The sequence below is a fragment of the Marmota flaviventris genome, chromosome 4 (genome assembly GCF_047511675.1).
Source record: "Marmota flaviventris isolate mMarFla1 chromosome 4, mMarFla1.hap1, whole genome shotgun sequence".
Taxonomy (NCBI): domain Eukaryota; kingdom Metazoa; phylum Chordata; class Mammalia; order Rodentia; family Sciuridae; genus Marmota; species Marmota flaviventris.
The window spans coordinates 21,254,698-21,278,489 of NC_092501.1; the positions used below are offsets into that span (position 1 = coordinate 21,254,698).

At 36.8% G+C, this 23,792-nt stretch overlaps 1 protein-coding gene across 1 annotated transcript; it reads left to right on the top strand.

Annotated features, from left to right (window-relative positions):
- Positions 1-21,619: 21,619 nt before the first annotated feature.
- LOC114088523 (actin, cytoplasmic 2-like) lies at positions 21,620-22,381 on the top strand. The gene has a single exon (XM_027930167.2). The coding sequence runs from the start codon at positions 21,620-21,622 to the stop codon at positions 22,379-22,381; it is 762 nt and encodes a 253-aa protein (XP_027785968.2).
- Positions 22,382-23,792: the final 1,411 nt, after the last annotated feature.

The following is a 23,792-nucleotide window of genomic DNA, read 5'->3' on the forward strand; positions in this document are numbered from 1 at the left end:
TATTAGTATAGTTTGATGTAAGTACACCATCTTGGTTAACATCATTCAACTTTTTATTTGCGACATTTTCCTGCATCCTTTTTGAATAATAAACTATTATTTAGAATGGCATTTTAAGCTTTCCATTTTCAAGTTCCTTATGACTGTACATTAGTCATAAGGAACATCCTTCCTTAATTCATCAATATCTCTCTTCAAATAATCATACCCCCTCACATACAATGTAATAAATGCTTATTTTTCCTTCACCATTTTATTATACTCCTATTGTCATCATGTCACCTTTTCATATGTTATAAATGCCACAATATATTAAAATGTCTTTTAAATAAATTAGAAAAATAAATTACTTTTTTATACATTATCTCAAATTTAGTATTTATGACTGTTTTTGTTCATTTGTTTATATCTGAGTTGCTACTAGTATAATTTTCCTTCTAGCTGAATGGATATGTTTTTCTATTTCCTGTTATATCATTCAACTAGTGATTAATTCTTTAAGCATATTCTTTTCTGAAATTACCTGGCCTGTTTTGTTTTGTTTTCATTTTTGGTTTTTATTCTTAAAATGCTTCCCACTCCAGATATAAAATTATAGAATTAAAGGTTGTTGTTTTTTTTTTGTTTTTTTTTTTTAATTTTCTGATTTCTTCTCAAGGCTTTAGGAATGTTATTTCCCTATACTCTGGCTTACACCATTTCTGAAGATATGTAAACTGTCATTTATTTTTAAATGATATATAATTCACATGACTTAAAATTCACACTTTGGTTTATTTGCCAAGTTCTATAACCATAGTTACGGTATATTTGGAATATTTTCATGTTCTGAGAACCGTGTGTAAGAAACTGTCACCCAATTCAGTGTCACAAGAATTTCTGCCTATACTTTTACTCTCTTTTAAGAATTTTGTAGTTTGAACTCTTTCATTCAGGTGTTGGATCAGTTTTGAGACAATTTTTATATTTTGTGAAATAGGAAAGACCTATGTTGGTTTTTTACTTGTGGTCCCAACAGTTTGCAAAAAAACACTATTTGATTTTCTTGGCACCCTTGTTAAAAATCAATTGACTGAAAATGTAATTGACTTTTAATAATTGCATATTTATAAAAATCCATATAAATACACATATAGATATGTCTATCTTTATTCCTGATTAGTATAGATTTGTGTTAGCTGAGTGTGTGTACAAGGATTTTTTATTTGTTTTGTTGTGGAATTGTTTTGTTGTTTGGGAAGCCTTTTTTTTTTTTTTTTTTTTTGGTACGGAGGATTGAACCCAGGGGAAATTCAACACTGAGCTACATCCCCAGCCCTATTTTATTTTATTTTTGACTCAGAGTTTTGTTAAATTGCTGAGCTTAATCTCAAACTGGTGATCCTCCTGCCTCAGTTTCCCAAGTTTCTGGGTATTACAGACGTGTGCCACCATACCTGCCTTCATATTAAGTTTGAATAATAAATTTCAGTTTTGCACTTGATTTTTTTTTTTCAGGTTGGTTAGCTATTCTCAGTTCTTTGAATTTCTATACAATTTTTTATTTTTTATTATTATTATTTTTTAAATCTCATTCTCCTGTTCCTTCCCTTTGCCTCCCATTCTCTCTCCCCTTGTTTGACTTTCTTTACTCTCCTGTTCTCCCTCCTATTGTTCTTCTTCTTCTTATTATTATTATTTTCTAATTTGTTATAGATGACAACAAAATGCATTACAATTCATATTATATATATATAGCACATTTTTCATGTCTCTGGTTGTACACAAAGTAGAGTCACACCATTCGTGTCTTCATACATGTACTTAGGGTAATGATTTCCATCTTATTCCACCATCTTTCCTACCCCCATGCCCTCTCCCTTCCCCTTTGTCTCCTTTGCTCTATCTAGAGTTCATCTAATCCTCCCATGTTCCTGTCCCAACCCCACTATGAATCAGCCTACTTATATCAGAGAAAACATTCAGCATTTGATTTTTGGGGGATTGGCTAACTTCACTTAGCACTTATTTTCTAATTCCATCCATTTACCTGCAAATGACATGATTCTATTCTCTTTTAATGCTGAATAGTATTCCATTGTCTATATAAATTTTTCAATTATCTTGTCAATTTCTGGGGACATGGACATGTGGAAATTTGATAAGAATCAGATTGAGTCTATAAGTCATTGTGGGTAGTATTGCCATTTTTAACAATATTAAGTCTTTCAACTCATGGATAGAGCTTGTCTTTCCATTTATTTAGGCCTTCTTTATTTTTTTAAAATATGTTTAAAAATTGCACTGAATCATGCAGTTTGGGTATTTTGTATCTGTCTGGAAAATATTCTATTTTATTTTGTTTACCTGATTTGCTAGCTCCTAATTATTAATAACATTCCATTATAACCCTTTTAATTTCTGAAGGTTATTGGCCTTTTCACTTGTAATCTTGATAGTTTCAGTTTTCTTTCATTTTTAATTCCTCAGTATTACTAAGGGTTTATCAGTTTGCAGACTTTTCCCAAATAGGTAAGCTTTGATTTTACTGTTTTCTGTATGGTTTTCTACTCTCCATCTCACCTGTGCTTTGATTGTATAGTATTCCTTTACCTGTTTTGGGTTTTGGCTCTTCTTTTTTCTGATTTCTTAAGGCACATGCTAAAAACATCCATTTTGAGTACACTGTTGTTTTTCAACATATGCACTTCCACCTGTAAAGTTTTCTGAGCACCACGTTTCACATCTGTTTAGGTATGATGCATTATCATATTTATCTATCTCAAAGTATTTTCGGATTTCCTCTGTGATTTGACTTTTTACTTCTACATGTTACTTTAGGAGTATGCTGTTTTATTTCCACATTTGTGAATTTTCCAATTTTTTTATATTGATTCCTGATTTAATTCCATTGTGATTGAGGAATATAGGTTGCATAATTTCTGTTCTTTTAAATTTAATAAAATTTGTTTTATGGCTGAATTCATGGTCTATTCAAAGACCTCAGTGTTGTTGAATGCAGTGTCCTATAGAGACCTATTAGATCTAATTGGGTTGTAGTGTGGTCCCCATTTATTTTTTCTTATTGATCTTCTGTCTAGTTGTTCTATGCATTATCATTCTATGCATTATCCAAAATGGGATAATGAAGACTTTGAGGACCCAACTAGATTTTGTGAATAGTTTCTTCATGTGTAATGGTACATGCCTTCAGTGCTTAGGCAGGATGTTGGTAGCTCTACCTTAGCCTTAATTTCTTGATTTCACAGAGACCCAAGGTCAAACTGATATGAGAGAATAGAGTATACTCAAGTCCTTTCCTGGGCATATGTGCAACCTTGGGCATGATCTCAGCCCTGCATGTATGTGTCTGGTCTTCCACATTCCAAAGAGAATATCAGAGATGTTCATAGTAGTCCCCTATGAACATAATTCACTGACATTTCCACTATTATTGTTAGTGGTATTGTGTCCATATTTTCTTTTTTGTTTGCTCCTTTGTTTTTGTTTTTCCTGTGATGGGGTACCAGGGATTGAACTTAGGGACACTCGACCACTGAGCCACATCCCCAGCCCTACTTTGTATTTTATTTAGAGACAGGATTTCACTGAGTTGCTTAGTGCCCTGCTTTTGCTGAGGCTACCTTTGAACTCAAGATCCTCCTGCCTGGAGCCTCTCAAGCCACTGGGATTACAGGCATGCATCACCATACCCAGTCTTGCTCATTTGTTTTTAGTAAGCTTGATTTTTGCCCCAATTCATACCTCCAACTCAAGATGATAAGATGTTAAACAATTAGTATATGTACACGTGCAAATATTTCATTACATTCATTTGTAAGCACACATGCACACATATGTAATCCCCCCTGTAAAAGAGTATATTCACATAGTGTGAGCTTTCAGTCAAATCATATTGACAAGAGTGATAATTACCAAAGTCTAAGGTGTGTGTTGAGGGGAGGCAGGTAGGGAAGGTGTTGGTAAGAAGATAAAATTTCAGTGTGATAGGAAAAGTTCAAAAGTTCTACTGTACAACATGGTGACTATTGTTAATAACAGTCTATTGTATTCTTAAAAATTGATGAGAAGTATTCTCACACAAGAAATGATACACGATGACTTATGAATGGGTATATAGGCTAATTAGCTTGATTTAGCCATTCCATAATCTATACAGATTTTAAAACAGCATTTTGTACACAATTAATATGCAATTTTGTTAACTAAGTAAAAAATGAGTGGAATTTCAATGGGAACTGTCAGATAAAATATGATCCATCCTTCAGGCATGGGTCTTTGAGGGACATACTCCTGCTCTCCTGCTTGAGGGCTGCTCAGCTCTTGGTTTTCCCAGTGATTGTGGAGCTGTTGGTTTTCAAGGTTACCACAGAAGAGGAGAGAGGCAAGTTCAGAGGGAACAAAGTTCCCTGACTTAACAAAAGTTTGGCCATTTTTATTGAACAGGTACTCCCCAAATTCTTACAAGCATTTGATTACTTCCTAAAATTCTGATAAAAGCTAAGTTTGACAGTTTTTGCTACTGCATTACTTACTTCATGGAAGAGAGAATGTTGAGGTCTTCACTAGACCATTCTCACATTACCTAGATGCAATTTTATTTTCATTACCCTGTAAGGAATGTTTTAATCCCCTTCTTCTTGCTTTGAAGTTTTCATCTTTATCAATTTCTTTTTTTAAAAAAAAGCTATCTCATTACGGTTTTCTTGATTCAGTTTATTTTAGCTTCTTGTCCATATAGGTTGATGTTGTTTTTTTTTTAAGCCTATTTATTTATTTATTCTTTTATTTTTATTTTTGTTTATTTATTTTTGTCCAGATCCTCTCTCTTTTCTTTCATTGACTCCAACTATCCATATGTAGAAAATCTGACATGGTCCCTGGCTCTCTAACCCTTTATATCTTCCATTTGGAAAATTTCTATAACTGTATAGTGGTGTTCATTGTTTCTATTTTTCTACTGTGTCTAATTTTATCACATTTCAATGATTTCTTCTTAATTTTAAGATATAATATTGTCACCTGAAGAAATTTTGTTAGCTTTGTTTCTAATCTTTAATTGTTTCTCCTGGGAATGGGTCACATTTTAACATTTCTTCTCACAGCTAGTCAATTTTAATTGCTGTGTATTGTGAATTTTCTGAAGTTTTGTGCTTGATTTTATTTTATGTCTACCTTTCAGGTCACTGGACCCTGAAGCTAGTAAGCAGTTAATTGTGGAAATGATTAAACCTTTCAACAAAGGAGAAGTTCAGAGCAGGCTTCATTTCATTTGTTATTTGCCACAACAAATGCTTCCTGGGCTCATGTTGAATATGCTGAATGTTCAACAGTGACTCTTGACACTGCCCAGCTTTCCCAGCCCCCTGTAAACCCTGAGAATGGTTTACCTTGGAACTTTTTCATACTTCTGACATTCCCAAGCCTCATGGAGTTTCACAGGCTTCTTGGTATTAAACACAAACATCAAAAGGACTCAAATTTAGATCTCTGATACTATTTTTCTAAGGAGAAATCTCTATGGCACTCAGTCCTCAAGTTCTATTTGCCTCAACTACCCAGAATTCTAATGTCTGACTAGGAGTCAAATCAAGAATCCAACCACGTTCTATCGAATTGCTCCTTCTACCCCCTTCAAACTGTGATCTGGAAAATATCTCAAATCAGAACAATTAAATGTCCCTTTTTTTCAGGGATTGTGTCCCTGTGTTTCCTGTCAGCCAAAGTCTCAAAACAGGTGCTTCACTAATTTTGTCTTATTTTTCAGAGGGTTAATTCCAGTTTCAGCTATAGAATCAAAGCTGAAAACAAAAATTCCAGTCACTCCAGTTGATTGATTAAACTCTTTGTTTTGTTTTTTATCTTTCTTCCATAAAATGCTTTATGTAATTAGCAATATGAAACAGCACTGAAAAGATTTATTAGCATCAATAAGAGCAAAGACATCCCTTTCTTGCCGGATCCCTTCCCTACTTCCCCATCAACTTCTGCAGTAAACAATTTCTTTTGTTTCTTATTTTTCTTGACATAGATTAACCATTAATTTGTTCCTTTCATTCCCCCCCCCACTAGCATTGATAATGGTGTTATCTTTTGTTAAGAAAAGTTATTTTATACCTTAATAGGCCAATCCTACTCTCTTTACATTAGTGCTACTGTATACAAGGCTAAAATAAGGAGTTTTTTTGTTGTTTTAGGTTGATACCATACAGTATTTATTGGTGGACATCTTTAAGGCAAAGAAAATACAGTAGAAGCTCACAGAAGTTCAGGGCCTGTCACTTGTTCAGGGGTCCATGATTGGAGATATATTATGACCCCACAGCCATCATAAATGAGCCACTTCTCAGCCACTGTGTCTTCAAATTCATCTTGGTAAAGTCTCACTTGCCTAAGATTAAACTTGGTAAAGTCTCACTTGCTTAAGATGTGAATTTTCTGGAGGTCAGGAACTTGAACTTTTCCCTGAATAAGGCTTCAATTACCTGTTCATTGTTCTTTGCTTGGTGCAGAAGGATATGATGAGTTAACCAAAATGAACACTAGCCAATAAGCCCTGAGATTTCCCAAAGAAATCCTATGTACCTGTCTGGAGCCTTGATTGGGGACAATATGGGATCAGAAACAAGAACATCACTTGGGAAGTGCTGTCTTCAAGGATAAGGAGTTTCTTAATCACTCCAGCATATACCCAGACCTCTGCATCAAAGTTTCAGATTAGATGTAGTATAGTATAGTCATTAAAGTCCCAGACCCTAGATTTAGAAAGACATTGCCATCCATGATACTTTTAATCATTTAGACTTCTGCAAATTGCAGAAGAATTCTCTAAATTTTACTTGTATTATGGCTTTGGTAAAAGTGTGCTCACTCTATAGACTTTTATTTTTTTTGAGAAGTAAATGAGATAGTGGCTATAAACTGATTAGCCTAATACACTTTTTGTCTTTTACACAGTAAGCATTCATATTTTGTCAGCATGAGAGAGAGGAAGGAGGAGGAGGTAGAAGAAAGAAGAACAGGAAGAGGAAGAAGATAAAGAAGAGGAAGAAAAATTAATGCATGGGGAGAAGACATGAAATGCCAAGAGTCATCAAGAAATATTGTAGTTAGCTTTGGGTGGGCCCTTGAAAACTTAATAAGGGAGTTTACCTAAGCTGTTGTCAAGAACACTTCATCAGCCCATTGCTGTTGATAGGTGAGCTATATAACTTTACTTTTCTACCGGAGGAAAATTGGATGTGTCACTTGTTAATTGCAGAAGTTAAATATCTTGAAAGGCAGTAGGAATAATTCACTAGGGGACATACTCATGCCAGCATTCCGACAACTTCACGTGGGTGCAGTTAATGATGGCCTTATTACAAATTTAATCACATGTAACTATATATATATTTACTGTGGACCTCTGAGGCACCAACCAAAATTAAACCCTAGAAAAATGACAGTACAAAAAATAACGGAGATGAATGTTTCCAGTAGCTCTTTTAAAAATGGTTAATCTTCAGGGAATGCAATAGGAGAGTTTCCCAAACCACACTGATTATTAGGGTAGATGAATATCAACTTCAGATGTGTGAAAGGCTTTATTCCTCTGTCTTCAGTCACCCCTTTTTTTCTTCAGGATACTGTTAAGACTGTAAGGCATGACACAGAGTTACCTGCTTTCAGAGCACAGCGACTATGGAAATGTGTTATGATATATTTTGCTTTGTACAAATCATGAAATTTTATCTGTACATTGCATATCTACATGCATGTACATACACACAAATATGTCTGTTTGTATCTTTATATCACGTTGGGGAGAGAGAGATCCCCTCAACACCCTCCCCTAGTTCTCACATGGCCTCTTTGACTGGATCTAGGAACCCAGTTGGTACAAGATGTTATTAGCAAGAGAAAAGCACACGTTTTATCAACTGACGTGTCCATGGGTACCTTCATCAGAAAGTAAAGTCCAAAGAGCTGACCAAAGGTTGATATTTTATAATTTTTTTTGCATAAAAATACATTTTTGAAGGAATAACAGGACAAATGGATCTTGGGACTAAGGTAGTGAATTCTACGGATGCTACCAACAGATGTATGATAGAGCATAGAAATGAGTGGAAGAGAAGGGTTACTTCAGGTTTGTTTCAGCAGCTTCATTGCAGCCCAAATTGTCAGCAATCTGTTGATCCAGATTATTAACCAGCCCTGCTACACAAAGGAAATCTCTCCCGAATGATTTGCTATGGCTTGCTGAGCATGGGAGAGTGAGACCAAAAGGTCCCTTCTAAAGATCAATATACCTATTCTGCATAATATGCCCTAACTTCTTCCGCCATAACCCATCTTGCAGGTAAATCACAACCAGGGTCAGATATGCAGCAGCACTGTCTCCTCCCAGATGATTTCTACCTAATGCTCCACACTTCTTCCTGTAGTCAGGGGCAGAACCTCCCTTGATCCCAGACACTCTGACTCCTGAATATACATACACTGGTGATAGAATCAAGGTTTCATACAGGTGAACAACTACATTATGACTACTGTCACAGCAACTTCTAGCAAATCAGAACTGTGTGTCAGCTGAGAACACACATTGTATTTCCAACACAATAGTGTTGAAATAATCTCAATATTCTAGAAATGAATGTAACAACCATGCTCACTCCATCAACCTCCCAACATACTCCTGGTCAAAAACCATGCCACAATTTTTTGTCTATAAATATAGTTAATTTCACAACTGCTGGAATAAAATTTACTTAATAACCTGCTAAAAATAAAAATATAATGCCACATGCAGGTGATGTTGGAGCTTATTTCTCTATATTTCCTAGTGAGTAAAATTGGATTTCTGCACTATATCTGCGACATTTGGAGATAGTGACTTAGGAAATATTGTTGTAGCTTAGCGATCATTTTTCCTAACAGACATATTGACTTTGTTTTTCATATTATATAGATGTGTACGTAGATAAAGATATGAACAGGTATATTTGTGTGTATGTACATGCATGTAGATATGTAATGTACAGATAAAATTTCATGATTTGTACAAAGCAAAATATATCATAAGGAAACACCAGATAGGAAGTCAATTTTATTTGGAACAGATGTGCTGTGGACCACAAGTGTGTGACTTCTTTTTGATATTTAGATGATGAAAGCAATGCCCACACTAAGCTGTCCATCTTAACACTGCCTCCACTTTAATTCCAGAAAAGCAATTGCCCATGAGAAATGTATGACTTTTCTTTTAATACATCACCATTGTCAGAATATCCCTCACCAATACTACCATGACCAAAGGTGCACAGGAAAAACCTACATTTATAACATGTACCTTAGGGCACAGAACCTAATTGTTGATTAAAAGTGGGGCCAGGAACTGTTTGTTTTGTGCCAGAATTTTACATTTATTCTCTTAATAACCATGCAAGACAGCTCATTTTATAAATTAAGAGGAGATTCAAAAACATTGCCTAAGGATTCAGCTGGTAGTTTACAAAACAGAAATAAGTTTTTATGTATTCAGAGTTGTTCCACTCTCCATTGCTTCAAGACAAAACTAGGGGTGAGGCTGAATCATTACTGTGCCACGACAAAAAATGACCTGGATGATATTAAACAGGCAGTGAGATTTATATTAAAGGCAACTGCAACAGGAGAAACTGACCAGAACTGATGCTGGAGTCAATTCCAGTGAAACAAAGAAAAAATGTTTTTAAAAACTGGGGTAAGGAGATCCTAGGCCATTTCCATTTACTAATTGATGTTACCCAAAGGAAAAGTCAGCTTTGGTTGGAAGAAGGCAGTTTCACAACCCAGGGAAGTTAAGCTCTTAACCTCCCCCAGAAACTGGGAAATAAGGAAGCTATCTCCCTTGATGATTGCCTTTCAAAGAGATAGTCCTTTGGTCCTGGAGAAGGACATTCTGGTGTAGTAAATCTGGCAAGAGGCTCTTAAAAAGATTTACACCTCGGAGAGTCAGAGAAAAGGATTTTACAATGACATTTTTTCCAAAGTAAATGTTCTAAGAAAAGTGAAGACAGGAACCCACAGGTAGAAAGAATCTTGTTGGAAGTTTAGTCAAGCCAAGGGGAGAAATGAGGTGATCTTGGTCAAGAGGTGGCCTCTGTGACGGGCCTCCTGGCTCTTCCTGTGTCTTTTTCCTCTGTCTCCTTAATTTCCTCTTTATTATTTTATCATTGATGAATAATAAGAACAATGTAAAATATAACTCATGCAAATGCTATAAATAGCTCACTATTGAGATTGATTTTTTTTTTCTTATTGATTATGGCCCTGGTGCCTCAAAAAGCCATCTCTCTGGGCACTTCATCCTTACATCTCCCAAACCATTCTTTCAGTGATTCTTCATGTCCTACAGAGCCCATAGCTTAACATGGGTTGTCTAAAAACGTATTGTTGTTGCCATTGCTTTTTTCAGTCATTTATCTTGACAGTTTTTATTGATGTATTTCGTTGTCTTTTGTTCTAATATTTGAAGAGTGATATTTTAGGAAAATCATGTGCAATGCGTGCTTAGATTCTGTGTTAGATACTCATCTTGCTTTCTCAACTGCAGAGTTGTGAAAATGAAGGCACTGCTGGGCAAAAGAGGTTCTTAAGGATACCTAGAGCCTTTGGGTTTCACCAGCTGCATCTCCTCCCGACACACACTCCCGCCCTTCTTCTTCATGGCTCCACATTCCTGTCTGCCTTTCCCTGGTTCTCTCTTGGTTCCTGGTGAACCCACAAACAGGTTGGCTAGCAGCAAGGCAGAAGGGAACTAAATTTAACAGGCCTATTTCATACCCACACTGTCCACCATGCAAATACCTCTTCTAGGTCAATGACATTACCTTGAAAATGCCTTTACCTTGATCTTTGAAGATGGGCACATTACACAAACATGAGCCATCAAATGAACTTTAGCTATGACAGAAGATCAGAGGGGATAAACATGTCATTAGCAGGGGAGCCCAGGTTTCTGTCTACCGAGGAATAAGACTATCTGCTCTAGTATAATAAGCAAAATTGGAAACACTGGAATATTCATGAAGGGCACAGAAGAAAGGACTTACAACCTAGAGCACTGGTGTCATGAACACTGTGCTTCTAGGATAGAGGGGAAGAAAAATGAGCATGAAGAAGGCAGTGTCCATCTTCAAGTTTTGTTTTTCCTTTTGCTTTTTGTGACATTAGCTTATAAAATGAGAACGTGAGGAACATAAATATAAACATATGTGTTTTGTATAGTACATAGAAACTTTCAAGGCTATATATTTGTCTTCCAGGAATATCTTTGTGAAAAGTCAGTGAGAGTCCTATTATTATTGGACTGAGTGACAGAGGGAGTACAGTGACTTCAAGGCCAGAAGTAGAAGTTAACCTCCGTACAGTGTCACTGTCTAATAATATTGTTTCCCCATTCGTGCATGAGGTTCAGAGTTCAATCACCACTACCACACTTTGATAATATCTCCCTGATGGAATGAAGACAGACAAAACATTCCACTCACAGAAGAAGTGCCAACAATGGCAAGAGAATCCTCAGGGCCATAAATTGTGTCAATGGGAATGAGGCCCTTTGCTTATTGTTACAGTTTAAATAGTTTGTCCCCTCTGAATTTCATGTTAAAATTTAATACCCACCATGAGATCTTAAGAGGTGGGACTTTAAAAGACAATTAGGACTCTGTCCTCGTGAATGGATTTATAAATTCATGTCATTGAGGGATTCTCTTAAGAGTAGATCTGTACTAGGAGCCAGTTTGACTAGGTCTCTTGCACACTCTCTATCTCTCACCATGGGATACTGTGAGTCACCTCAGGACTCCTAGCAAGGAAGTCATCAACATATGTGGCCTGTTGGTCCTGGGCCAGAACTATGAGCAGAGATGAACCTCTTTCCTTTACATTATATATAGTCTATGGATTGTGGTAATAGCAGAAAATGGACAAAGACCCTTACCAAGATCTCAATGACCCTCTACATTCTTTGTTACTGCTAACTCTCAACCAAAGATTTTTTTTTGCTTTCCCCTTAGAATGTATATCAAATAAATTAGTAGAGGAGATGATTAGATAGGACACAATAAATGCACTAAAAATGTTTCCATGAAATCCAGCCAATGACACTGCTGAATTGTTTATGAAGATATATGAAAAAGGAAACAAATTTCATTTGTGAATATAAATTATTTAAAAGAGCAAGTTGATAATTTACATAATAAAAGTACAGAAGAGATAAAACTATTTTCCATTATACTTTACTTTTGTGCTCTAAAACAGGACAATTTCAATTTCCTGTAAATAACTTTTATTTAATGACATAATCCAGCTCATCCATATTCTTGAATCACAGTACATTTAAACTAGAGATGAAATGCTGTACAGTCCTTATGGTCAAGGAAAACATTCAGTAAATAGATGAATTAAGGACAAGAGGAACATTCCAAAAATTAATGAAGCAGAGTTCTGTTTATAATTCTACTGTGAAAAATAAATAATTTTTAATATGGTCAGAGTTAAATATAAAAACAATGCTTAAGAAAATAACTGATTTGAAAGGATAAGATATATGAAAATACAATTTCATGGATACAAATGCCTTAATTAGAATAGATCATCACACTGTTAAAGAATCATTGTCATTGATGGGTAGAACTGTGCCAAATAGATTTGGCCATTATTTTTCTGTGTTCCTACTCTAAGATAGAGGCCAGTAACTATATAGGACACACAATTAGCATTCATTGGTCACCAATCTTTATGTTGGTACATAGTCACCTATTCTTTTAAAACTCTTCCCATGTGAACTTCCTTCATCTGTGGTCAGAAATGTTATTTGGAGGCCTGTGGACTTAGTTCATTTTGATACAATTTCCTGGTTGGTTCAAAGTATTTGCTCATAAAACTGTCCCTTCCTTTTGAATTTCATGTTAGATGAGCCTGCCTATTGCTACGTTTCCCCATTTGTCTCCTACTCTGCTTCTCCCCTTCATGTAGAAATCAGGATAGCTCCAAGTGTTCCCATTCTCTTTGCCTGTACCACAACTCTGCTTCCAGATGGAGTAAAACACATAAGCACAGCACTTTCTACTATGGAGAATTACAAAGTACAGTATTTTTTTCCTCATTATATATATATGACAGAGAAATCCAGAGCAGAAATTTTATTCCTGCTACTTATAAGCATGCAGATCTTTGTTTTAGTCCCTTTTGGAATGAAAAATTTTTTTAACCAAAGAAAAGAATATGAAAAAAGAGGAAGAAGGGGGATGAGGAAAAGAGGTGGAAAGAAAGGAAGGAAGGAAAGAAAGCAGAGGCTGGCATTTTTTCTATTCTTTTTGCCCTTTGGCTATTACAGGGTTCATGAGCAATATCCATCTCCTTCCTCCCTTCCATTTCTAGCTCACCAGCCAACCAAGAAGACTAAAGAGGGTGTATATACCCATTGTGACTTGTTTACTCTGGAGAAAGTTCCTATTTTAAGGTTGAAATTAGACCATATATTATATTAGTGGTTGAGTAAAGGTGCCATGCCTGCTAGCCAAGCTTTTTAGGAAATCTACAGGATGACAGCTGTGGCTGCGAGGGTAGGAAGCTACCCACCCCCTTCATTCTACTCAACATTTATAATGATCACAACTTTCTTCAATCATTCCCCTTGACTTTATGAGCTGCTTGTTTTCTTGGAAGACACGCTTCATTCCCCTCAAGAGCTCTATGCTCTGGCATTGTTCCTCGGTCTTACTCCAAATAGGTTAGTCCAAAAAAGAAAAAAAAAAAAAAGAAAAGAAAGAAAAATTCAAGGTGGGTAGTGGTGACATATATTAAGGCAGTTGCTTCCATCTTTTATGAAGCTTGAAGCAAATCGTGAGCTGGATGGTAAAAAAATACTTCAGGGTAGAGGTTCACATTTCTATTCTGTGATGCTCATTGGTGGCCATGAGGAATTGCTGTGAACTTCGGTACAGCTCACTGAAGATGCCTGCTCTTTGAGGATTAAAACAATTACCACAAACTCATTGCCGTCTTCTATAAAATCCCATTGATTTGAAATCCAAGATTTCCATAGTAATTGAGATTCCAGAGACCTCCTGTTGAGACCAGAACATTTATTGAACAGCCTTCAGGGACCCAGTGGTTCAGTGCAAGGCTTACAATAAATAAACAGTTTTTTTTCCCACTTACCTGTCATTTCTCCTCTCTTCCCTCCACTGTATCCCTGTTCTTTTTCCTTCTAACCTCTCCTTGTCTAAGGCATTCCAATTTTATGTCAGCTGGCTCACCCTTTGCCTAGTTTCTGCCATGAAGTATATACACGTTGTTATTTAGGGGAAAATGACTGGCTTGTATCTTCCAAGAGCAACTCAACTTGGTATATGTAACAACTTGCTGTTCTCCACTGGCTGCTTGAATCAAATGTCCCACCAGGAACTTCTCTTCTACTTCAAACCATCTTCCTCAGCATTTATCATCCCAGGAAATGGCATCACTGTCCCCTTTGCCACCTAAGCACAGAAGTCTTTCCATGTTTTTCTCTCTCAAATCTAATTGTTATCAATAGAGATATGAAAAGGGTTAGGGTTATGGTTCTATTCTTGGACCTTGTCATTTATATCCCCACAGTCACCAGTATAATTTTACTAAAATGTAAATAGAATCGTATTTCTTCCTGGCTTAAAAATCCCATGGTGGTTTCCTAAATCTCAGAATATGAAACTCCAACTCCTTAGTTGGAATGCCTACCAGGCTCTTCATACTCTAGTGTTTCCCCAGTTCACCCTTAGACTCCAAATCCAACTAAAGTGTTCTGCTTCCTAATGACTCCGCACCTACATGGTTTCCTCTTCTCACAAAGATTCACAAATGCTTTTTTTCCCTGAAAAATCCAGTATGAGATCATAAAACAAGGCTCAGAGATCACTTCCTATCCTTTTCACTTTATAGACTAATGATTTTTTCATTTTGGTTTTATTATTTGCCCTTTACTAAGCTATTTTTCTAATCCAATATTTCCTTGTTGTTTTTTTCCATGAAAATGTGAACTTACAATGGCAGGGACTGTAATTTAATTTTTCTTTATTCATGGGGACTGGCTTTGTGTATGGTACTCTCTCTTTCTTCGCTCTCTGTCTCCTCCCATGTGATTGAGTGAGGGAAAGCGTATATTCTGCACTGATGTTCATGTTTATCAACATATGAATATAGAGCCCATATACATATGTGTATATATGTGATATATATATATATATATATATATATATATATATGACATAAAATATATTTTTGCTACTATAATAAAAGTACCTTATACTCTGAAGTCTATAAGCAATAGAAATTAATTTCTCTCACAGTCATGGAGGCTCAGCAGTCCAAGAGCCAACTCTGGTAGATTCAGTGTCTCTTGAGGGTCCACTTCTTGTTTCATAGATGGTGATCTTTTTGTTGTGTATGGTTGTATGGTGGAAGGAGAAACAAAATCACTGAAGTCTGTTTTATAAGGGTACAAAAATCTCATTTATGAGGGGTTACCTTCATGGTCAAATCACCTCCCCACTATATTGGAAATTTGGATTTAATATATACATTTTTGGGGTCCACAAATATTCAACATTAGTTGAGCAAGTAACTCAATGAAATAAAAAAAATTTTAAAAAGGAAGAAACTTTCACTTTGGGCTGAGGAGTAACTGAAACCAGATTTGATTTCCAGCCCAAAATAAATAAAAAGCTTGAAAATAAAATGTATGAAACAGAGGTTTTCAGGACATTGGACATCAGGCCAAGGAAGACAGTCATCTTTCAAACAAGATAAACAAACAAACAAAACACTAGGTGAACTCTGTGATGAACAGCTGTGATTAACAGCTTGATGTATAGAGACCATGTCTGAGTCATGGCACAGCAGGGTGCTCCTACACAGCCTGCTGGTGCCCTTCTGGTGACATAGGACTTCAGAGCCCAAAAGGCTATAGCAGCCAGAGTTTGTAGGGCGAATACAGGAGAAGAGGGAACTGAGCTTAAGACCATAAATGTCGAGGTTTGTTTTATCTGTTTAATGAATTGTCGTTATTAATATCATTAAAATGGTTCTCTGTATTCTTGAAATACTATTTGCCCTGAATTCTAGCCTTGCAATTTTATATGGCTACTCCAGTGTTCACTTAATTATTAGAATGATATATCATTTCCCTTCCTTTTACTTTTAGCCTATTTATGTCCCCATACTTCAAGTGGGTTTTACACAGACAATGAACATTAGTGTCTTGGTGTTTGAGTTAAAATGATAATCTTATAATTGGTCTATTTAAGCCATTTAATTTAATGCAATTATTGACAGAGTTGGGTTTTATATTTACCTTTTTGTTTCCTATTTTCTCACTTGTGTTTTTTTTAATTATTTTTATTCTTCCTTCTCTTGAGCTTTATACATCTAAGCAGTTTCTAGTTAAAGAATGGTAGCTTGCAAAGTAAAATTGTGATCTAAAATGATTCTCTTTTTTTATTAGTTACACATGACAGTACAATGATCTTGACATATCATACATTTGAATCAAATGGGGTATAATTTCTCATTTTTCTGAGTGTACAGGTTGCAGAATCACATTGGTCATACAGTCACGTATATACATACAGCAATACTAGTGTGTATTTTATTAAAATGATTCTCTTTATTATGATCATTTTTATTGTGAAAAAGTCAAGCATTTGGATACTAAGGAATCATTCAGAAAGAACATATTTGATTCCTCAATTAAAAGAAGAATACTTCCCTGTTAGTACAGCCTGGAAAGGAAACAAGTAGACCTGCAGGAGAGGAGTAAAGACCAAGAAGATGTAGAGAGAGATGGATGTAGATAGAGATGTACACACAATTTTGACATTTGGATCCCTAGGTTGGAATGTACGTAAGATTTCGCTCCAAGAGCTTTCTAGTTCATTTCCTGACCTAGCATTACTCTTTCAGAAACGTTATTTTGACTGTAGCACATGATAAGACATATTGATTTTTCACCCTGTTCCCCTTGCATATTTTTCTTTAAATGTCTTACACCCTGTCTGTCTTTCCCCTCATGTCTCCTGGAGGCAATACCACAAAGTTCTAAGTTGAAAGAAAAAGAACCACTGGTTTTGTAGGTCTTACCTTACTCTGAAGTAAATAATCAGAGAAAATAATAATTTTAAAAACAAAAATGGACAGAAAGAAAAACAAAAGGAGGCAGTTAGAGCCAAAGCCCAAAATCATTCTAGGCCAAAGTCAATTAACAACTTTACGTGTGTTATTTACCTCTGTGAGGGACTGCAATTCCACTGGCACTGGAATCATGCAGAAATGTGAATGCTCTGAAGACACTGATGCACGCTGCTCAGAAACTGAGAGGAATAGGGATTATCAAGCCTTCCCCAATGGGCTGTCCATCCACAGTGATGATTTCTGAGGTCTACTTTATTTGGATAAGCTTTCTGATTGTATGTATTGATGCATAATGCTAAGTGAAGGAAGAGGGAGAAAAATAATAATAAATGACTTGTGGGCTATATCATATGCAGATAAAAGGAGAGCCCATGAACAGAATGTCCAAGGTATCCCTAAAGAACAGAAATGTAGGCACATACACATCATGTTATAAAATGTATCTTTAATATTAAAATTAGTCGTATTATTAAGTTGCCCAATTTAACTGCTAATTGAGGTATTGCTGAGGAACTCCACTTACATCCTCAATGAATTTCTATTATTTCTGTTTCTGAAGGTCACACAAGAGGGAATAATCATCACAAGAGTGTTTTTCTAATTACATTGTTTTCTAGAAATGCTTGGCAACTTTACATATGTGACAACCACTTAAAAAATGCACTAGGACAACTGAGTTTAAAACAAAACAAAACAAAAAAAAATGTCAACTAAGAGTCCTGGTACTATGGTTCATAAAATATGCAATAAGGTGCTTGGAGTAAGATTGAAAAATAGGAAGAAAAGGTATGCTCCCAGCAGACAAATTATTGCTGACATTTTAAATAATACCAAGACCTCAATCCATTTTGCTTGTCAAACAATAGGCATTTAATTTGTTCAGGTTACTTGGTTAAGTCTTATATTTCTTATGGAACAAGTTCAAGGATATTTAAAATAAAATGAAAATCTATATTATTATAGAAAGGGAAGTGATAGTTGACTTTTCCAACCAGATTAAGGTAAGAAAATTACACGCAGTAAGTGAGTCCCCATCATAGTTTCATTGATACAGCTTTTTTTTTTCATTTTCAGAAAGTAGAAAGAAAAATCAAAATATTAGCCAACTTGTACTTATAGGTTATCCACCTGACTGCACATAAAATTAAATTCTGTATTTCTACTTGTCCTAATTGGTGAGGTTTAACTAATTGTAACATCTCTGAATTTTCCTTAAGATAAATTCTATCACACTGAACTGCTGATGTTTAATGTATGGAGGATATCTAATGTGTTACTGAGTCTTTCTCTCATGGCAAGAGGTATAGACAGAACTGCATTCAATATGAAATACAACTCCACAGATCAAGTGGGGTTGACAATATTCAGTTATGGCATTTCACTTATATGAACATTATATAACTGAAGTATATAAAGTTCAGTTAGCCTGAAAAATTTCAAACTTAAGAGAATTTGTGGCCAGCACCGTGGTGAATGCCTGTAATCCTAGCAGTTTGGGAGGCTAAGGCAGGGGGATCAAGAGTTCAAAGCCAGCCTTAGGAATTTAGGAGGCCCTAAGCAAGTCAGGGAGACCCTGTCTCTAAATAAAATACAAAAAGCATTGTGGTTCAGTGGTTATGTGTCCCTGGGTTCAATCCCTAGTACCAAAAACAAAAATAAAAACAAAGAAAGAAAGAGAGGGAAAAAATTATAAATACCCTTACAGAACATCAAAAGGAATAATTTTTGCAATAATATTTAGTTTTCTTATGTTATTTTGTAAGTAAAAATTTCCTTTTATGATATGGTTAGGTGGACAAGTCTTCCATACACTTTTATATTTTAATTCATGCCTTAATTCTTATGTAGAGAAGGAAAGAGAAGAGAAAGGGACAGATTGAAAGAGAGAGAGAGAAAGAAAGATTAAAATATGAAATAGTTATCCAGAAACATGAGGCTCTTTGGAAAGGTATTTTAATTTTATTTTTTTTCTTCTTTTCTTTTTTTTTTATAACTGAGGAAGAAAGCAAACTAAGTTTTAAAAGAGTTGATACCTCCAGTACAAATATTACCTAAAATAGTGAATTGTGCTGATCTAACCTAACCTGATCAGATTTTTTTTTTTTTAATATGAGGGATTGAACCCAGGGAACTTAATCACTGAGCTATATCCCCAGCCCATTTTTCTTTTTTATTTTGAGATGGGGTCTCGCTAAGTTGCTTAGGGCCTCACAAATTTGCTAAGGATGGCTTTGAATTTGTGATCCTCCTGCCTTAGCCTCCTGAATTGCTGTGATTACAAGTGGTGCCACCACATCTTATAGATTTTTGGATACCACTTCGGGATAGCTTATATTTGTGAAATAAAACTTACTAAAGCTTTTGTTAGTGTAGAATAATTATCTACCACTAAAGTGTACAATCAATCACAATGGACTATCATAAGCTGTCTAGCTTATTTCCAAGTTAATATAGAAATACAGATATGTAAAATCAAAATAAATTGGGCCTTAGAATGCCTACATTGTTAACCATTAGACAAATAACTGAAAGCTTATTTTTGTAGCAAAAAAAAAAAAAAAAAAAAATCTGAGTCTCAGCCAATCACAGCAGCATAGCTTTATTCAATCTCAGGTGGCCAACAGTTCAAACTGTGTTTAAATAAAGCAAGCACAGAGTTGTAATCAGTTAGCTGTTTCTCTACTTCATTTAAATTTACTTAAATGCTTTCAGATCTTGTTGTGACCCTGTGGCTGGTTCTGAGAGCTGCCCAATTCTAGAATCACAAATAAAAGTTGATTAAGATCAGTAAGACTAGATGCTTTGCAGGTTTATCTTTTTATGGAACATTAAATGAATTGATAAAAGGAACAAGTGTATGTTCACACATGAGAGATATAAACGAGTTTCTCACTGGATCCATACTGATTTGTTAACATGGAGTGACAGTGATTCAACTCAGATTGAGGGAAGTCATGTTCAAGTTTGCTGAGCTAATAGCTAGGGGGCTTCTACAGGTTAAGGGCTCAGTGCCACAAGACTGTTCCTCACTTCAGCTGCCAACAGAAAATTTCAGGTTGCAACCTATACTTCTAACAACCTGCTGGAGTTCCTGTGACCACCCTCCTTGGAATTAATTAATTTGTCAAAGTGGCTCAGAGAATTTAGGAAACATTTTACATATGTTAACTAACTTACTATAAAGGATATTGCAAAGGATACAGCCAGAGAGCCAATTAGAAGAAGTGTGTGAGGTATGAGAGAAACAGCCTAGAGTCCCCTGCCTTCTCTCAACACACCAACCTCCAGGGACCTCCTCATGGTCAGCTGTCCAGAAGTTTTCTGCACACTGTCATTTTGGGTCTGTTTTATTCATCTTTTTCATTGCTGTGCCCAAAATACCTGACAAAAATAATTTTAGAGGAGGAAAAGTTTATTTTGGGGCTCATAGCTTCAGAGGTCTCAGTTCTTAGATGGCCTATTATATCCCTCAGGGCCTCAGATGAGGTAGAACATCAGGGTGGAAGTGAGTGGCAGAGAAATACATCTGGGAACATGGTACCAGGAAGCAGAGACTCATTCTATTTTCCAGGGACAAATATATACCCCAAATGCATGCCCCCAATGACCTTCCCACCTTCAATTATGACTCAATTAATCCTTATCAGGGGATTAATTCACTGATTGGGTTAAGACTCTCATAACCCAATCATTCCACCTCTAAACCTTCTTGCTTTGTCTCACATAGGAAATTTTGGGAGAAACTTCACATCTAAACCATAACAGAACCTTAGGGAAGTTTCATTACATAATTACGATTAATTAAATCATTGACCACTGGCTAGCAACTCCCACTTTAGCCCCTGTCCCCTCCTAGTTCTGTCTCATGACAGGGCCAAGAAGTAATGACACCACAGTAGGCAATAAACACACCCAGAACCCAAATTTTGGTTTCTAAATACCATTCTCTAATAAGAAGAGTTAGGACTGCTGAGATCACGTCCACCCAGCGAGTACAGTCCCCTCGCCGTTCCACCGTTGCCGGTCCACACTGGCCATGGACTTTGCCAAGGAAGACTATATCGATATCGCTGCGCTCGTCCTTGACAATGGCTCAGGCGTGTGCAAGGCCGGCTTCGCGGGTGAGGACGCCCCCCGGGTTGTCTTCCCCTCCATTGTTGGGCACCCACGGCACCAGGGCATGTTGTTGGGCATAGGCCAGAAGGATTCCTACGTGGGTGATGAGGCCCAGAGCAAGAGAGGCATCCTGACCCTCAAGTACCCCATTGAGCACGGTGTAGTCACCAACTGGGATGATATGGAGAAAATCTGGCACCACACCTTCCACCATGAGCTGCACGTGGCCCCCGAGGAGCACCCTGTGCTGCTGACCGAGGCCCCACTGAACCCCAAGTCCAACCGTGAAAAGATAGCCCAGATTATGTTCGAGAACTTCAGCACCCCGGCCATGTACGTGGCTATCCAGGCTGTGCTGTCCCTCTACGCCTCTGGCCGTACCACCAGCATTGTGATGGACTCTGGCGATGGGGTCACCCACACAGTGCCCATCTATGAGGGGTATGCCCTCACCCACGCCATCTTGCGCCTGGACCTGGCCGGCTGGAACCTAACGGACTACCTCATGAAGATCTTGACCGAGCGTGGCTACAGCTTCACCACCACAGCCGAGCGGGAAATCGTGCGTGACATCAAGGAGAAGCTGTGCTACGTGGCCCTGGACTTCAAGCAGGAGATGTCCACTGCAGCCACTAGCTCCTCCCTGGAGAAGAGCTACGAGCTGCCTGATGGCCAGGTGATCACCATTGGCAACGAACGGTTCCGCTGCCCTGAGGCGCTCTTCCAGCCTTCCTTCCTGGGCATGGAATCCTGCGGCATCCACGAGACCACCTTCAACTCCATCATGAAGTGTGACGTCGACATTCGCAAGGACCTCTATGTCAACACAGTGCTGTCCGGGGGCACCACCATGTACCCAGGCATTGCCGACCGGATGCACAAAGAGATCTCGGCCCAGGCGCCCAGCTCCACGAAGATCAAGATCATCGCTCCCCCGGAGCGCAAGTACTCTGTGTGGATCGGCGGCTCCATCCTGGCGTCTCTGTCCACCTTCCAGCAAATATGGATCAGCAAACAGGAGTACGCCGAATCTGGCCCCTCCATTGTCCACCATAAATGCTTCTAAGGCAGACTGTTACTTAGCTTCTCTGGACAAAACCTAACTTGCTCAGAAAACAAGATGAGATCGGTATGGCTGTGTTTGTCCTCTTTTTTGTTTTGATTTTTATTTTGTTTTTGTTTTTTGGCGCATTTGACTCGGATTTAAAAACTGGAGCGGGAAACCATACAGGAAGGTGACAGCATTGCTTTTATGTAAATTATGAAATATGATCTTTTAAAAGTCTTGCCTTAATACTTTTTGAATTTTGTTTTATTTTTGAATGGTCAGCCGTCGTGAATCCCCTCTTTTTGTCCCCCAACTTTAAAGATGTATGAAAGTTTTTTTGTCTCCCTGGGAGAAGAGGGATTCCCTGTACAGTCTTGAGACCAGTTCAGTAAAAATACACACCTAAAACCAAATAAACAACCAAACAAACAAAAATAAAGAATCAGGGATCCTCCCACAAGTGGATGATTCTAGATCTGAGAAATGGAAAGTACATTATAAGTTTCTCACATCTGGTTACACCAAATGGTAAAAAGTCCTGTGAATGAAAGAAAACTTGGATGCAGGTCAGAATGCAGAAGCTTCAAAGAATGAACAACAGAATGAAAAACAACAAAATTGAATTATAACATAAGGAATAAAATAAACATAAGTCCATATTTGTAAATAAATTGACAACAAACACAATAATGGAGAAGAATGGATATGTTTTCCTTATATTAGAATTCCAAATAATAATACATTGGAAAATGGGGGAAATAGAAAATCACAATCATAATTCCTCAGTAATTATTAATGTAGGCAATATACCCTGAGGAATACTCAAATGAGTGGGCAAAATTTTAGGAGCATATAGGATATTTGCAGAGCTTGTAGATATCTCTGATCAAATGTGTAATTATTATTGTTGTAGATTTAACCTATGTCTGCAAATTATTTGATATTCCCCTCTCTAGAAAGTAAAGATTAATTTCCTTCCCTAAGTGTGGGTTGGACTTAATCATTTCTATCAAATGTAATAGGAAAAAGGCATAATATTCTTGTTAAGAAATATGTGAGGAAACTGCAAATAAATTACAGACACCCCCTTAACCAAGCAATCATGTTTAATGTCATCAGTAATGAGCCAAGGGGATATCATGTCACAAATACTCAGATGCCCACTGGAAAGAGCTTCCAAAGAACAAAGCTGGAATAATATGAGCAACTAAAGTAACATGCGTTGATGGTCACTTCTTTTCTATGGTCTTTTTTCCAAAAATCCATAACCAGAGTTTAAATATGTCACTAGCCAAACCTACATTGAGGGGCAGTCAAAACACACATGACCAGTACTTTTAGAAGTGTCAAGGTCATGAAAAGCAAGGAAGACCATAAGAAACATCACAGATTGAATCTCATGAGAACTCAATGTGATATGACATACTGG

Coding starts and splice junctions, on each gene's coding strand:
- LOC114088523 (XM_027930167.2), top strand. CDS start 21,620: ATGTTCGAGAACTTCAGCACCCCGGCCATGTACGTGGCTATCCAGGCT.